Consider the following 17944-nt stretch of genomic DNA (forward strand, 5'->3'; position numbering starts at 1 on the left):
CATTAATATTTAAGGACAAATCTTGGAAATCAAGCTAATTTTGATTTTTAGTTGAAGGGATAAGCAATGCAGAGTAAGTGTAAGTCAAATGTATACATGAGTTATAATTCACTAAAGAGATAAATATAAAAAAACAGCACAAGAGGTTTTTTCTAAGAGCTAACAACTCTCTGATAAGCTGGTCTTCCAAAGTAATGTGTTCACTAGACTATAATATGGCTATGCAGTGAATATTAACAAAGAGCATTTCATTTTTGCAACTAACTAAAAATTATTTAATTATGCACATTTCCAGTGGAACATCATGATTTTACATTGGTAGCCAGCATATCTATTTGTAACAGTTCTTTCCATACTGGGCAGGTGTAGGGATTTTTAAAATGTGTTTCCACAGATCTACTGTTACTGGTACATTAGAAAAAAATATTTTAATATTTTAAATATTTGTCCTTATCTATACTAACTGCTCTATACCTTAAACACATCTGCATTGATTAAAGTATATACTCAGTTTCCAGACTGCACCCTATAAAGTGTTAATCACCCAGTGCTGATTAATTATGCTGCATGATTAGATGACAGTTGCTAGTGTAAAAAATGAGACATTTTCAGGATGCTGTCAAAACACAGAACATTCACCTTCCTTATTCACAGACTTCATTAACTAGATATGTGAAAGCTCAAAAGTTGTTTCCTTCCTTTAAGTGAAAAATGTAAAAACAAAACCCTTAATTGCCCCACATATGTCAGGCAAGAAAACTTGGTACATTATTTGTCTGTTAGTATTTTAATGTAAAAAAAAAGAATTCTAGAAAAGGGGATCAATAAAACAGGCTTATATACAAAGAAAAATATATGGGACACTTAACTCTACCCCCACCTTATGGTTGCAAAAGGAACATTCATTTTGAGACAAGAGCTTCTAAATGGCATATTGAAAATCTCAAAGTAGGTTTACTTGCTCAGATAAAGACAACAACCACAGCTCTTATGAATAAGTGCAATTATCTAAAGCATTAGATTTCAACAACGCGGGGTTATACAAAATATGCTTCAACAGAATCCCCTTTCCACTTACTTAATCATGTTATAAGAATGTATGAATCAGTGCATTAGGGAGAAAGTGAATATTTCTTCTTCATCAAACAAACAATATTTCAGTATTTGTGTTTTTTCTTTCCCTTTAAAGGAGTTGTCCTTATCATCCTTGCAGCTCTCTAAATAAGAATGACAAGTGTGAAAGTAGAAATCTGTGGCTGGCATATTCAAGTACTGTTTGCCCTGAAAAGGAAGGATATGGGCTGAGGCTCTCAGTCCCTTTTCCTGTACTTCCTGTATAAAAGGATAATGAAGATGATCAACAACTGTCTTCTAAAACTAAAACAGGAGAAGGGTCACAGAGGGAGGCTGCTCCAGAATCTGACTCCTTTAGCTATCTCCAGTACCAGTAGCTGTTCCAGGAAAAGAAGAAAAAAAAATGTCTGTCATCATAGGGACTGCTCAAGCTACTGGACTTGGCACAGACTCTCTCTTACTCCCCCCCCCCCACACTTCTACACACCAAAAGAACAATAAATGGAAAAAGCAAAGAAAAGAGATTGAAAGAGCTTTACATTTGTTTTTACAATATGTTTACACCTTTATTGCAAATATCTGGTTTCTTATTATGAGCCTCTTGTTCAAGCATCTATTTAACTGCAATATTTATTTGTGATGTTACTTTAACATTGTGGAAGTTTAAAAGGTTTCTAAACAATTGAAAGCATATACATTCATAGCAGGCCTTTTTCATAAGTATTTGGCAGGAGAGAAATACTTTGTTTTTATAGAAAACATAATGACTTCAGGTTAAGCTAACATTAAGCACTGCAGAAGACATGCTTAAAAAATACTAATGTTAAAACATATATTTCAATCACAATTTTAATCTCATACTTCAGCTATGTTATCAAAGACTAGGTGATGAATTCACAATGATACCCATTCTGGAAAATTACCTGATATGAACATGAGAGCTTTGCACACACAAAAAGTTTTTTGACAAATTTGTACACTATACAAAAATCAACCAGAGGATGGAGGAGTTTCTCGACTTAACCTCGGCTCTTCTTTAAAATTATCTGGGAAACAAACAAACACAGTCTTTAGATAATTATTGCTGTTATTTCAAATAAGAATAAACCAATATTTAGCAGAGAAAGCTTTAACTAATATTTATGTTTCAAAGAAACCCTTGATCTAAACTACTGCAAAAGGCAACTGGGCCGATAAATAAAAATATCACATCAGCGTTTAACCTTTATTTTCTCTGCTTCCATTTTCTCTTGCCTATTTTAGAATAGGAACACTATGCTAGAATAAAATATTGGAGTTGGAAGAGTGCCTATAAGACCATCTAGTCCAAACCCCTGCAGTTCAGGAATCCAAATCAAAGTAGGTCTGACAGATGGTTGTCTAATTTTCTCTTGAATGCTTCCAGTATTGGAGCACTAATGTTTATGCCTAGAATCCAAATAATCATCCACCTAGTTCTCTGTCTCCAAGCAGATTTGTTCCCAAATTCCAACACGTGAAGGCACTAACTAAGCAAAAAGCTTGGGCAAATGGAGGGGACTGAAAGAAATCAGAAAACCAAAATGTGCCAGGAAAGATGCTTCCTGTCTAATACGATTAGGAAATAATTTTCCTCCTCTGAACAGATTCTTATGAAAAAGATTCCTGAATGGTGTAAATATTTTTGCACTGCTTCCTTAATTTTAAAACTGCACCACTGAGCTTTTATACACATATATGAGATAACATGATTCATGTTTCTAATTTAAGAAATAGTTTAGATACAAGCAGTCAGATCTACAGTCAGTCTTCACTCTTTAATCAGTCATGACTACCTCTCTAATTACATAAAGCAAACTGAATAATGGTTACATCTGTGGATAAAGGTGCTATTATAATGACATAACAAAGGATAAGAAAATGACACATTATTTTCAACAAAAAAGAGGCAATGTAGAAGACAATGCTGAACAACTGGCAACTCTTTTTTAAACAAGATCGGAAGAGATATTTTAATCCATAACACCAGAGATGAAACCTGAAGCCTACATAGCTAACCTAAGTTGCAGCCCCCACTTGGAAACATGCTTTACACAAAGGAACCTAGCATGGACATCTGGCCATGATTTTTGGATCTTTTGTTTCTCCTGCATCAGTTTCAGGTCTCTGGCACCAAGCCTGGTGAAGACCCGTGTATTTTCTGTGCCCTCACATTGAAAGCAACATAGTGATCCTAACTGGGCTTTCAAGGTAACCGAGATATTTAAGGAGTGGTTTTACCAGTTCCATGCCCCCAATGAATTTCCTTGGTCAAGTGGGGATTCAAACTCTGTTTCCCACAGTCCTCGTCTGTCACTCTATCCACTATACCAGAAGTCGTCAACCCCTGGCCCCCGAGCCAGACTGGGCCGTGGAGACAGACCTTCCCCCCCCGCATGCACTCGCATCCCCATAGCTGCTTTGCATACACACCAGTGTGAGCGCTCCCCCATCCCTTCACGCATGCACCCACATGCAGGGGTGGGCAGGTGGGTGGGTGGGCATGCAGGTGCTCCTGCACATGCATGAAGGGGTGAGCAAGAGCTCACGCTGGTGCTGGCGGGCGCTCTCTCCCGCTTCGTGCATGCACCTGAGAGAGCCTGTGTGCCTGCGCGAGGGGGGGTGCCCTGCCTTCCTCAGAGGCTCAGCCAGTCCGCGGTCCCAGAAAGGTTGGGAACTGCTACACTATACCACACAGGGAATCATGAAAACCCGTAGGGGACTAAAAACTGCCATGTTTGTGATTTTCCAGTGGCTGAATAAAAGTATCATCCATCCTTGCCTGCACATTGTTTTCAATTATATGAGACTGTAATTGAAGATATTTGTCGAACCAAGTGTGACAGATTGGGTAAGATCTCAAATATGATGGCTATTGTTTAAATATATTTGTAGAAAATACTGATTTTATTTCTATTTTTTTACTGTACAGGTATTTTAACTGTTTGATCAACTCGATAAAATCCAGTCATATGACTTGAATTACACGAATAGCAATCTATTATTAGAGCAACATGTTTTAATACATTGAAAATGTTGTCATATTAGCTGGATTCAGAAACACAGTTTCATAAATCAACAGTGAAGTACAGTGGTGCCTCGCATAGCGAGGTTAATCCGTTCCGGATTAACCTTCGCTATAGTGAAACATCGCTAAACGGAATTAAAAAAGCCATAGAAACGCATTGAACTTTGTTCAATGCGTTCCTATGGCTTGAAAACTCACCGTTCAGCGATGTTTCTTCATAGCGCCGCCATTTTCGCGCCCTCGTTAAGCGAGGGCAGGGCGCGAAAATGCGGCGCAGACCTTCCGGCGGCCATTTTGGAACCGCCGATCAGCTGTTCTCCCTGGCTTCGTTATGCGAAGATCGCTAAGCGAATCGCTTAGCGATCTTCGCAAAGCGAAAAAACCCCATAGGGGCCATCGCTGAGCGAATGCTCCAGCGATGGCCCAGAGTGCCTCGTTAAGCGATTTCATCGCTCAGCGAGGCACCACTGTAAATGTTATAGCAGCACTGCAAGTCTCTTAACTTCCTTCTCATAAAATGGAAAAGTATCTGCAGTTTAACACTGCTGAAAAGTTCAGCAGTTTAGGTATTTGGCTACAAAGAAAGAATGGGAATTCAATTCCACACTATGGCTTCTTGACAAGAGCTGGACTTGATGATCCATAGGGTCCCTTCCAGCTCTGCAGGTGTAAGGTTATTATTATCATAGTAGGAAAATGTCAGCTTTCAAATGCAATTACCTTTGCTGAAGAGATAACATGTTCATATTTAATTGTTTTGCTCTTTTCTGCAATAGCCTTGACCCTGGATTCTTCTGCTAATCCATGCAGAAACAGTAAGAAGTTCAAATGTACCTTTAAAAGAAGAACACATCACTAACAAAGAAAACTTCCAAAGGAATGCTTAGAGGTTGATGTATATTGATTTATGAAATGCTCTATAAAATAATGATCATTAAAAAAGCCAGGGCTCTTGAAAAATATGTATATAAAAGTAAAATAAATACACATTAGACTATAGCTAAACTTGCATATACTTCTAATTCCACAAAGATCCAGAACCAACAGTATATATTATCTTATTAAATTTGTTTCTGATCATGAAGTATCATGCCTGCATTTCACAAATTCTTCTTACCAACAATTACTTTTTAAAAATGGCTATTTCATTTCCTATTTCATGCTTTAAAACATACCAGCAAGAAGAGGATGTTCCAGCAAACATCACCTGGCCATGCAGAAAGAATGTACGTCTGCAGTGTTTGTTGACACATTACATCTGCAGGTTACTTTACAGCATTAACACTGCTATCGGAAAGATAGCTATTAATTAAGATGGGCATTTCACATGGCAAACAATATACCACATCAATAAATTAATCCTACATACACTTAGAAGTGCTGTAATTACTTTCGCTAGAAGAATCAGTGGCATGTATTTTTGTTCAACTATCAGCATTTTTTTAAACCCCAAAGCAAACTTCAGTTACTTGTAGGGGCTCCCTAACCAAACTGAGAGGGACTGATGGTTTTATGAACTGCACCAGTAGTATCCTTGCTTTGTCACATTTTGACATTTTTTTCTCAAACCAGTGCACACCCCTAATCCCAACTAACACCAAGGTCTTTTGATTTCATTGGGTCTCTTCTATGTAGCCCTGACACTTTGTTTAATCTCAAAGTCTCTTAAAGCTAACTATGGATAACAGCTTCACAGACCCTCCAATTTCCATTCTATGACTAGATTTCAAGGAATCCAGTGCAAGGAATACACTGGAAGGCAGTTAGCTTTTCTCTTCTACTGTACCTATAACGCCTCTCAGTGTATCAAAAGCCATCTCAGAAGGATGCTGATGTGCAGCGAGAGGCCGCAAGGGACAGTTTGAAAATGAGTACAGTACAAGACATCCTGGTGTGCACACACGACATTGTCCATGCTTGTTTGATCTGATATCCACGGTCCCAGCCGATGCCTTAAAATAAGTATGTCATAAATGAAGTAAAAGAATTGTTCCCTACCAGAAATATATGTATTTAAGCCACACTTTTAAGCATTACACCTACATTTTCCATTCCTTACACAGTAAGAAAACATTTCACATTATTTCTCCATAGACGTGATTGTTACATCACCAAGTAATGCCTTGCACTTAAAAAAAAAGTACAGTTCATGCAACAACAAAAAAAAGAACTATCAAAATACCCAGCACGCTATATCGTTCAATAACTTTTGTTCACACAGCAGAATATCATTAATCAAGAGACAAACAAGCAGGCCGTTCACATTCATTCACAAAACCTGTTATGGAAACAATCACTAAACGGGGGCCTCCTCCGGAGGAACTCTTCCTAGACTTTAATCTATTAAACCAGAGAAGTGGCTTTTTTCGTGCCCTTAAAAAACTCTCCCTGTGTGTGGCTAAGCATGAGAGAGAGCGAGAGAGAGAGAGAAGGGGGGGGTGCTGGTCCGAGGAGACCTGCTAACAACCCTTCCCACCACCCGGCACTCTTCCCATCCTTCCTCCGGTTTCCCCCTCACCAGAACGTCGGTGTTGGCGCTCAAACGAAGGTGAGGTTTATGCTTTTTAATCAAACCCCTCAAGGTAGGGCGCGGCACCGTGCTCTTCATCACGAGCCTCCTCTTCCTCCTCCTCAGAGCCAACGCAAACCCCGAAGCGTGAACCCTCGCAACGAAAGCGTTCCCCAGACCAGACTGCGCCTGCGCCCCGAGAATTCAAATATACCGCGCCTCGTAGCGCGAGAGCTCTCCCTACGCTGCCCCGCCTTCTCGTGGCTTGACTGGCGGAGGGAGGCACCTCCCTCCTCCCCCGGATTCGCGTTGGTAGAGGCGAATGGGCGGAGCTTCTTATGTCGAAGAGCAAGGCGGCGGGGCTGGTCGGAGCAGATAAACAGAAGTTGGGCGGTTGTGCTCGGAGGAGGTTTCGGTTTTTTTCTTGTTGTGGGCTCCCTTCGCTTCTAAGCAACGCTCGCAGTTTTTTCATTGCTTTTGAGCTTTGGCCGCCGGCCTTTGCTTGTTTCAAGGAGCAGCTTTTTGTGGAGGAGCTCTGGAACAGCAACATCTGTTTCTTAGTACACTGTTGTTAGCTTAAATGCTGTCTTTTAATTGTAAGCCACCTTGAGTCCTTTTTTTCAGGGGAAAGTCAGGTCAAAAATATTTTAAATAAACAAATACATAAAAATTCACGAAAGTACTACTTTTTACACAACCAGGCTTGAAACAAGATATAAACATGCATATTTGTTTATTTTATTCATTTTTATTTAAAATATTTTTACCCCATCTTCTTCCTTAAGAAGGTGACTTACATCATTAAAATACAATATAGAAAACTAAAAATTGTAAATATATAAATACTCAAAAGGATCAAACAAAAGCAATATCAAAAACATTCAAGGCAATAAGGCAAAACCATCTGTTTAAAAAACCCACTCAAGCAGCCAGTCACTCAGGGAAAGCTTGCCTGAAGAGAAAGTTCTTTGCCTGCTTGCGATAGGACAGCAAAGGTGGGGCCAGCCTGGCCTTCTTGTAGGAGGGAGTTCCAAAGTCTGTACATTCCAAATGTATGCACATTAAACATACTAAAGGTAAAGGTAAAGGTTCCCCTTGACAATTTTTGTCCAGTCGTGTCCAACTCTAGGGGGCGGCGCTCTTCAAGCCATAGAGCCAGCGTTTTGTCCGAAGACAATCTTTCCATGGTCACATGGCCAGTGTGATTTAGACACGGAATGCTGTTTACCTTCCCACCATGGTGGTACCTATTAATCTACTCGCATTTGCATGCTTTCGAACTACTAGGTTGGCGGGAGCTGGGACAGGTGACGGGTGCTCACTCCGTCGCGTGGATTCGATCTTACGACTGCTTGGTCTTCTGACCCTGCACCACAGGCTTCTGCGGTTTAGCCCACAGCGCCACCATGTCCCTTGAATTACACTTGTTAAACAGAGGCACACAAACTACACAAACATCTACTTCCTAAACCAGTGCTCACTGGCTTCTGAAATAAAACAAATATTATTTGCTGTAGAGTCATGCTGCTGAATACTTGGAAAGCTGAAGTTATTTATGCTAATTAACATGTAAACAAGCACTTGCTTTCCTTTGATCTAGCAACTCAGTACTTGGAACGTTTACATTCTTTGTCTTAATAGCCTGTGACTTTTTATTCCAAAACACAAAGAAACAAATATATAGAATAGCACTTGATTACTGAAATGCATTATACACTTCGGTGACTTTGAAAATGATCTGAGAATTTTTGCTGGCCCAAAAGGGGGAGTGAAATAGAGGCTTGCCAATATGATGCTGCTTTACTGTACTAGTCTTTTGCCACCTACATGGGTTTCCAGTACACTTCAAGGCTTATTTCAAAATGCAGGCATTAATGTCTCTAAAGGCCAGAACATGTTAGTGTCAGGTTACCCAAAAGGGTCATCTTCTTCCATATATACCTACCTGGTTCAGAAGGTCATCTTGAAAGGTCCTTGGCTGCTATGCCACCAAGTGAACTGAAGAGAGAAATGTGGCTACTAAGGTCACAGCCTTTGCCATTGTGCTGTTGCCAATGATGGGGAGTTGTTGTTTTTTTTAACCACAACTTCCAGAACCCCCAGCTGGCAGTGTGGTAGTAGCACAACAGGAGCAGATAGGCCCCTCTCCCCACTGGGCACAAACAGTTCAGTTTTCCAATTGGTTCATAGCTAACCACAAGCCCTCAGGAACCCACCAATTATCAGGTGAGTACCCATTTCTACAAATGAGTCAATGGATCTTTTATGTTAGAAATACTAGCCATATGTACTGTGTAGTGTTAAATAATTACTAGATACGTAATAGTACATTTATAATACTTTTCTAAATTATATATTATTTAAAGGAGCAAAGTATTTATAATAGTTTGTATAACAACAATCATGCTGTTCTCACTGACTGCTTACAAAAGCTTTCTATTCACCAATTCACCCGTCATCCTAAGACTATGCACTTTTATGTACCATGAAAACCTTATGCCAAATGAAATTTGTTAGTCTTTCAGGTATTAAATGCTCTTTGTTGGTTTTGCCACAAGAGAGTAGAGGATGGCATGCTTGCCTGTTTGGAAATTTCTGATAACATACACCATACTTATGTCAAAATCTGTTTCTGATCCTGCTCTAGGTGTCTCTGATATGTTGTGAATGATTTTATGATTGTTGAGTAACACATTACTTACTTATGTTTTAGTTCTTACATGAAGTTAGCTCATTTGAATCTTTAAAGGGAATATGACTGAAACATGGAAAATAATGTTATATATGTGTTAATTTGAAATGCATAATCATATTTCATTAGTTTGATGCTTCTTTTCATCATAAAATAAATAAATGTACAAGAATCATTGGGTGAATCAAGTTTTCATGGTTGAGGAAGGATTTTGAAGCCTATCCTGGACATCAGCCTCAAACTATTTAGCCATTTGTTGCTTTTCAATTTTGAAAAGATGTTTGCAAAACAGAACAATCCAGCAAAAGCCTGTCTACAATGATGTATAAATAGCATGTGGGAAAATGTGCTCCATGAGGGAGCAGGCTGGGTAGGTGGGGCTTGTCAGCCTTGGAAGGCAGCCCATCTAGGAGAAGGAAAACTCTGATTTCAAACCTCCGCCTTGTGGCTATATCCACTGATGAAAAAGGCTTCAGGAGTAAACCTTGAGGCAAAATCTGGAGCTGGAGTCCTGGAGGCAGTTCGTGTCATTCCGGCAACTCCTGCAACGTCACTGGAGCCAGTTGTATTGGCTCTTGCTTTTCCATTGGACTATTTCAACGACGTGAAGAGGGAGGGGATGCTGCTTAGGTAACAGCCTATCTTCCATATTATTTTACCCAGGCTTCGTGCTCTGGAGAGGACACTCTCCAAGTCCTCCATACAGAGCACGTTACCATAGTCTCCTGAGACTGAAGGATGCCATTCATCATTAAGCAATTAATAATTTCCCATTTCTTTCTGTAACATTTTCCTGCTTTGCTGTTTTTGCAGGAAGAATTATCAGTAGTTATGAAACTTGCCTAAAACAGGAGGGGAAATACCAAAGCTGAAGGGTGATATTTCACCACTGCCCCATCACCTCATGGCAAATAGAAGGGGAAGATATGGAGGCAGTGACAGATTTTACCTTGTTGGGCTCCGTGATCACTGCAGATGGTGACAGCATCCACAAAATTAAAAGATGCCTGCTTTTTGGGAAGAAAGTGATGACAAACCTCAACAGTGTCTTAAAAAGTAGAGACATCACCTTGCCGACAAAGGTCCGCATAGTCAAAGCTATGGTTTTTCCAGTACTGATGAATGGAAACGAGAGCTGGACCATAAAGAAGGCTGACCACCAAAGAATTGATGCTTTTGAATTGTGGTGCTGGAGGAGACTCTTGAGAGTCCCATGGATTGCTGAGAGAACAAACCTATTGGCCATCTCATGAGAAGAGAAGACTCCCTGGAAAAGACGCTGATGTTGGGAAAGTGTGAAGGCAGGAGAAGAAGGGGACGACAGAGGATGAAAGGGTTGGACAGTGTCATCGAAGCTACCAACATGAATTTGACCAAACTCCAGGAGGCAGTGGAAGACAGGAGGGCCTGGTGTGCTCTGGTCCATGGGGTCACAAAGAGTTGGACATAACAATTAAACAACAACAACAGTTTTTCCCACTCTTTTGTTGACTGTGAGGGCTACTCCATTTCTCCTACGGGATTCTTGCCCACAATAGTAGATATGATAATTGTCTGAATTGAATTCACCCATTCCTTTTCATTTTAGTTCCCTGATGTCCAGGATGTCAATATTTATTTGTTCATAGATATTACATTCCAAGTTCCTATGCAGTATTTTTTTTGTAGCATCGGACTTTCCTTTCACTTCCAGGTGCGTCTGCAGCTGAGCGCCCTTTCGGCTTTGGCCCAACCACTTCATTAGCTCTGGAGGTACTTATACTTGTCCTCCGCTCTTCCTCGGTAGCATGTTGGATGCCTTCCGACCTGAGGGGCTCATCTTTCAGCGTCATATCTTTTAGCCTTTTGTTTCTGTTCATAGGGTTTTCTTGTCAAAGATACAGTGGTGCCCCGCATAGTGACGTTAATCCGTTCCGGATTAATCGTCGCTATCTGGAAACATCGCAATGTGTTTAATCGTTTAATGCGTTCCTATAGGGCGAAAACTCACCGTTATGTGAAGATCCTTCATAGCGCCGCCATTTTCGCTGCCTCGGTAAGCAAGGAAATCGTGCAAAAATGGTTGTGGCAGCCATTTTGGGCACCGGGCGGCCATTTTGGAACCGCCGAATAGCTGTTCCGCAAACATCGCAATGCGAAGATCGGTAAGCGAAACGCTTACCGATCATCACAATGCGATGTTTAGGCTATTAAAACATTGCAATGCGATCGCATTAGCGATCCCAAAAAATACATTGCTATGCGGATTCGTCATTAAACGGTGCGCTCGTTTTGCGAGGCACCACTGTACTGGAGTGGCTTGCCTCGGGATTGCGTTTAGTCAGAACTCTCCACTATGATCTGCCCGTCTTGAGTGTCCCTGCACGGCATAGGCCATGGCTTCTCTAAATTACTCAAGTCCATTTGCCACGACAAGGCAGCAAGCCGTGAAGGGGAATGATCAGTATTATGTGTATACTAAGGGTGTGCAAATCTTTTGAATTCAACTTCATTCAGGTTCCCATTGTTCCACTGGCAGATTTGTTCTGTCCCAATTCAGCATCAGATTAGAAACCTTCTAAAAACTGAGAAGAAAATGCATATTCTTATTTAAATTACTCAAAATGTACCCAATTTGTGAGTGAACATTTTCATTTTTGTATACAGTACAGTACATTTTTACATTTTTCACTAAAATATGTTTGTTCCCATTTCCCCTCTAAATCCATATTTTCATGTTTTTCTTTTGATTTGTGAAATGGACTGTAAACTTGAAGACATACTTTCACTTTTGGATTCTGTTCTGATTTGGTGCAAAAGTAACACATTGGCCAGAATCCTATTGGTTAGGGCAGCCGTGAAAGTCATGGTAGCAAATTGCTGATAAATGAATTGTATCTCTATCATTCACATCAACCAAGTCACACAAATGATATGCATTGAGGAATATAAACAGAGTTGTTGATTAGCAGCAATTCATTGCTGCAGTTTATGCCATTGCACTTACACTAGTGTAACTAACCATTAGGATTCTGGATTTAACAAGTAGTGCACATAAGTACCTGTAACTAGTTATGTTTTGGACAACATGTGTGTAACTCATTATATTTCAAAAGTAACATAAATAATTGTAAACTTGCTTTTGGTGTAATCAGTAGCATTTTCAATTTAATTTCAAGAGATGTTTTAATGTCATTTTAAGGTGTTTTCAGAGGCATTTGATAGACCTATTCAAAGTTTTATGCCATTTTCCTGTCAGTCCTAAACAGCTATAACTAGTCATTGTGACACCTGGGACAAACAGGACTTTATCTCACCCATTCTGCTGAGGCATGGGCATGAAAAAGGAAGAGAATGTGATATCCTCTCAAAAGAAAGAGTTTATGCTTTCCAGAAAAGTAAAGTACAGTATATAGAGCTGGGAGATGTCACTGCTTATCTTCACATGGAGGTTTTAGTGCCCTCTGAATTTTGGCGCCTTAGAGCAATTGTTCCCAATTTTGGATAACTCAGGTGTTTGGACTGCAACTTCCAGAAACCCCAGTCAGCATAGCTGGTGGTGAAGCCTTTTCAGAATTGCAGTGCAAAAACATCTGTATTATCCGAGGTTGGGAGCCACTGCCCTAGAGCAAAGCCTGTATTGCTTAGTTATAGCCCTGATCCTGAGCTGCAAATTAAGTATTTTTTTTTGTTTTCTTTTTTGTCTTTTTTTGTGTTTGCAACGTGATAGCAAAAATATGCACTAGTGCAGACCTGGGTAAAGTGCAGCCCTCCAGATGTTCCTGAACTGGAAATCCCAACATTCCTCACTGTGTAGGCTAGGCCCAACTCTCCTCACTATTGGCTGTGTGGGCTAGGAATTATGGGAGTTGCAGTTCAGCAACATCTGGAGGGCCGCATTTTGCCCACCCCTGCACTAGTGGGAACTGAAGAATATTCCCTTGTAGTTCTTTGGTCAGCTGTAAGAACAACACAATGTGCTGTTACAGCTGACCAACACAATGTGCTCTTACAAACACCCAAAGAATCAATTACGTGGACAGAGGTATAACAATAAATAATTATCTGCCTTTTGAGAAGTAAAGGATAACTCAAGTTGTGGTTTTGGAAGAGTCTGTGCAAGCATATCAGGCAAAATCCTAATTCATGTATGTATGGATATTTCAAATTCCTTTTTAAAAATAATGCATCCAGTTCTAACGCTAACACACTCATCACATGGTGACAAGTGCTTGTAAAGTCTGAAGTTATGTCTCATAATCTTCTATGAACCATATAAAATCTTCTATCTAATAAATGTAAGTCATAATCCATTTTAAAAGGCAAGGCAATTCATTTCTTCAAAAAACCTTCAGTTTATAAATGTGTGATATTGTGCTTCTGTATTTACAATTCAAAATGACGGGAAATGGCCTGATATTGCTCCACTATATTGTGCCTGCATTGCCAGCATGAAAAAGGATGCCAAGCCTTACATAGCAAAGGCTACCTGAATGCTGACAACACCAATGGCAGCAATCAAAATGGTCAAATGATATTCTCTTCTGCTCATTACCAACTTTCACAAAGTAACGCCAAGCAAGGGAAAATCCCAGAAACTGACTCCTTTTTCCATCAGTTAACTACTTCTCACCCAAACATAAAGCAATTCTCGGGGCTGTTTTTTCAACAAGTGTGAATAGTACAAGAGGGTATCCTGTAGAAGAATATCCCACATTCATAAACCAGAGGAGTTTTAAAGAATTGGATTTCCTGGCTTTTGATAATGGAAGTTTAAGTATACATGCACTACACAGATATTCTAAGAGAAACCTCTCTAATGTAGAATTACCCAGTGCTAGCAAATCCCAGAAGATGAACACATGTACTATGGTTGCTGGGAGAGGATAGCAGCAAGAATAGCTGAGATGTTGCTACAGTCCCTCTGTGGCAAAATATTTTGAAGGACTGTTTTGGGTTTAATGAAATGTGAAGCAATAGTTTGAGTGCAACACACAAAATGGAGAAATATACACACCATTTAACTTTTTAGGTAAACTAATGTTGCCTGCTTGGCAGAATTCAGACTTGGAAAGCTGTGTTCCAGTTTCTAAACCTTTTCCTTGGGATATGCAACCTGAGGAAGAAATGCTATATTGGACAAAAGCTCTATAAACATGTTGAGTGTGTGCTTTCCAAAAGATTTCCCTTCACTTTTTTAAAATAAAAAAGGTGGAAAGTTGGAGTTAACAAAAATTGTCACCAGATACCAAGGTCAAAACCATTCATTCTAGATAGCTCAGTCATTTAGGTATCTGACTGTGGAGTCAGAGGCTAGGAGTTCAATTCCCCACTGAGCTTCCTTGACACAGGCTGCATTGATGATCTATTTGTGAAAGACATGGACAAAAATCAACTCTTTTGAAATGTTGTACTGGAGGAGATCTTTGCAGATATGAAAAGCAGCTAGAAAAGCAGAAAAATGGGTGCTCAATCAAGTCAAGCCTAAACTCTCACTAGAGTTAAAATGAGTAAACTGAGCATATCCTATGTGGCATACAGCTCTGCTCTCACCTGTCTGTCACAGCTGGGCAGGGGAACCTCAGCCAATGAGAGGATGGAGGGTGATGCAGAAGGGGGAGGAGCTGGATTATATAAGGTGTGTGTGATGTGTGAAAGAGAGAGTTTTTGGAGAGTTTGAAAAGATGAGAGAAGTTGATTGAGAGAGTGAGATAGATTTGAGAGAGATAGTCAGTGAGGGAAAAGTCTATGTGATCTAGTAATTGAGAAACGTGATTAACAACTTGATTTATTACCTGTGATTCACCCTTTTTTATTTTGTATAAATCAATAAACAACTTATTTGTTTGAAAGAAACACTTGTCCTTTTTTTGAGTATTAAGGATAGGTTGGTGGCAGCAGTTTGAAGAAGAGTAGTGAGCACTCTGGAGGCCTGTATTGGTAGAGGCTTGAGAGTGGCCCACTACGTCCTACCATGCACATATAATGGAAATACAGAAGGGACCAGAAAAGACTATATTGTTGGGGAAAAGTGGGGTGGGGCAGTAAGAAAAGATGAAGACCTAACATGAGATGGGTTGACTCAACAGAGGAAGTGACAGCTGTTAATTTGCATGACATGAGCAGAGCTGTTGATAGGACATTTTGGAGGTCAGTAACAGTCACCACACATCAGAAGTTATGACACAACATCTTTGGACTCTTTTCCCCTTAATTCCCAGAAAATTCTGTAGTGAGAAGATGAGTTGAATTGTTGAAACTATGACAGAATATAGGCACCAAAGCTCTGCTAACATTGAGCAAGACACAAAGCAAAACACTAATTTCACAGCTTGAACAAGTGAATACTTTATTACAGTTAAAGACCAGTAAAAGCTTGAACAAGCGAGCTTCTGAATATTTGTTCTCTGTTCTTTTTAAAATGTATTTCAAAATATTTTTACAACCAGACACAGAATCCTTTCCCCAGCACCAATGCCTATTTGCATTAGCTCTCCTCCTGAGAGTCAGCTAACTGAGTCCTGACTGACAGGGTCAAAAGTTCAGACTGCTCTAGACCTGGAGGTAATTTCCTCTTTGAAGATTTGTGTCAGGACCCTGGTTTCAGAAATGTTTACTGAAAGCATTCAGGGCTGGGACAAACACAACTGCTCTGTGCTTCAATAATGGAGAAATACATAGAATATGCCTGTGAACCTCACCGATCCCTGCTGGACCAAGGGAGCTGCCGTCTTCTGTACTCTGCTCCATAGAACTAGACTAGGGGTTATTTGCTTTTACAGACTTTATTGAACTGACAAGCATCTTATGTAAATTAACATTCAACAACAACATTTGACTAGGCTCCCCTGGGTCCAGTTCTCAATACATGGTACTCCAACTCTGGGTCTGACAGGTTACCACACTTAGATAACCCAGACACAGGGTTCTGCAACAGAGGTGGTTTATAGTACAGAAGGTGCATGTTCTAGATAACTCTCCCATTCTTGCCTCTTGTGAGATACCAGGTGGTCTGGCAAACTTTCTCCCAAATTTCCAGCCAGCTCTATTTAGAGATGAGAGGGTGGATCCCTGGAGCCTTTCCCTGAGCCAGGCATCATCCATCCCTGTCTTCCCAAAAGGAAGTTTATGGGGATGTGGCTTATTAAGATAGTGTTCTGCCTTGACTTTGGATACCCTTAGAGAAACTACCTCTCTGGTCCATGGGCCCATTTTCTCAATATATTCCCATTCAGATGGGGGCTCAGGGGTTGTTGTCACCCCCACTTCTTCATGAAGTGCTTCCTGCTCCTGTTCCTTCAGGTTACCTCCCAACTTCCATTTAAGTCTTCCACTCCTTTGATTTCTTCAACCTGATCCTCTTTTCTCTCCTCCTCTTTGTAGTCTCTCCCCTCTACTGTCTCCAATCCTGTTTTTATATCCCTTATCTCCCACCACCTCTTGTCCTCCTATAGGGGCTGTTAATCTCCTCTTGCCATTTCCCTGTTCCCTGCCTTTTCTAGCTCTTCCCACTTTTCATGCACAGAAAGATTTCCCCTAGATCAATTGTGGAAGTGGGCCATTTCCCTGGGGAGGCAATATAGCCCACTAATAGGGATCTCAATGTCCCTATCCACCTCCTGTTGTTCACAGTGCCTTATAAGATTGTGTGCTAATTCCCTGACGATACATGGCAAAATGTCCCTTTCAGAAGGACTGTCACTCCACTAATTTATTTAAAGCAAGTCTGGTTGGTTAGTTGGTTGGTTAACTCTTTAAAGAAAAACTGTCTTTTTACTCTGTTTCTGTGAGTGTTCACTGCCCTAAAGCCTTCCCAACATGAAACTGGCACATCATATCTACTTCGGAACACTTTTGCTGGTAAATGTGTTTCACCCATGCTCAGTTTATGACAAAACCATTGGTGTTTTTTTTGAAAGGCCTTTTTTCATTATCAGTATTTTAACTCCTGCAGCCTGGATTCTTTCCAAATTTAAAAAAAAAAAGACAGCTGGGACCAACCATTCTATTTTAAGGTAAGCAAGACTGGTCTTTTCAATTTTTATGAACCATTTTAAATCTGGGGACATTTACGATCACTTGTTTTTGCATGGGGTAAAGCAATTTTATTTAAAAAAATAACTTGAAAACACTTTGCCTAAACTTTTCCAAAGTTGGCACACTGCAAGAGCAGTCTGCTACATCTGAGACAAATTTGGTGGTGACCTGAATTCTAGTTTAAAAGTTATAATTTTTATTGGGATGCCCAGTTTATTTAGAATTGCCTTGCAGAATGTTAATTTTCTCTGCCAGCACAATCACTGCCACAGTACTTGAAGAGTGGCTCATCACTCTGCTATTGCTGCTGTTATATTTCAGAAAGATCCTACATAAGAACTGGCATATAAGACTCCTACAAATTTAGATGGTTCAAAGGAAGAGAAAAAGTTGCATTTTGTAAAGGAGAATTGGATCACCCAGTCTGCCTAATTTGGGACTTGTGAGAGAATGTGTTAATCTAAATAACATATGAAATCTATACATTTCACACATAAAGGCATGCAGAACTATAGTAGAATACTTTTTGGATAATATATTCAAGTTCCACGTCTCTCTGACTCTGGGAAGACTGCCTACAAAGCAACTAGCTCTAATCCTTTCTTCT

At 40.1% G+C, this 17944-nt stretch overlaps 1 protein-coding gene across 1 annotated transcript; it reads right to left on the reverse strand.

Moving 5' to 3' along the window:
* Positions 1-1614: 1614 nt before the first annotated feature.
* CENPW (centromere protein W) lies at positions 1615-6842 on the reverse strand. The gene is made up of 3 exons (XM_020790684.3): positions 6639-6842; positions 4841-4954; positions 1615-2120 (listed from the first exon to the last, which is right to left on the reverse strand). The coding sequence occupies exons 1-3, from the start codon at positions 6726-6728 to the stop codon at positions 2094-2096; spliced, it is 231 nt and encodes a 76-aa protein (XP_020646343.1). The 5' UTR covers positions 6729-6842; the 3' UTR covers positions 1615-2093.
* Positions 6843-17944: the final 11102 nt, after the last annotated feature.

This window comes from Pogona vitticeps, chromosome 1, assembly GCF_051106095.1.
Source record: "Pogona vitticeps strain Pit_001003342236 chromosome 1, PviZW2.1, whole genome shotgun sequence".
NCBI lineage: Eukaryota > Metazoa > Chordata > Lepidosauria > Squamata > Agamidae > Pogona > Pogona vitticeps.

What these genes read in the sequence shown, in the direction of transcription:
- CENPW (XM_020790684.3), bottom strand. Translation starts at nt 6,728, where the DNA reads ATGAAGAGCACGGTGCCGCGCCCTACCTTGAGGGGTTTGATTAAAAAG. An exon ending in GCGCCAACACCGACGTTCTG is followed by an intron (nt 4,955 to 6,638) that starts GTGAGGGGGAAA and finishes CTTCTTTTAAAG; the next exon opens with GTACATTTGAACTTCTTACT. An exon ending in ATGTTATCTCTTCAGCAAAG is followed by an intron (nt 2,121 to 4,840) that starts GTAATTGCATTT and finishes TTTGTTTCCCAG; the next exon opens with ATAATTTTAAAGAAGAGCCG.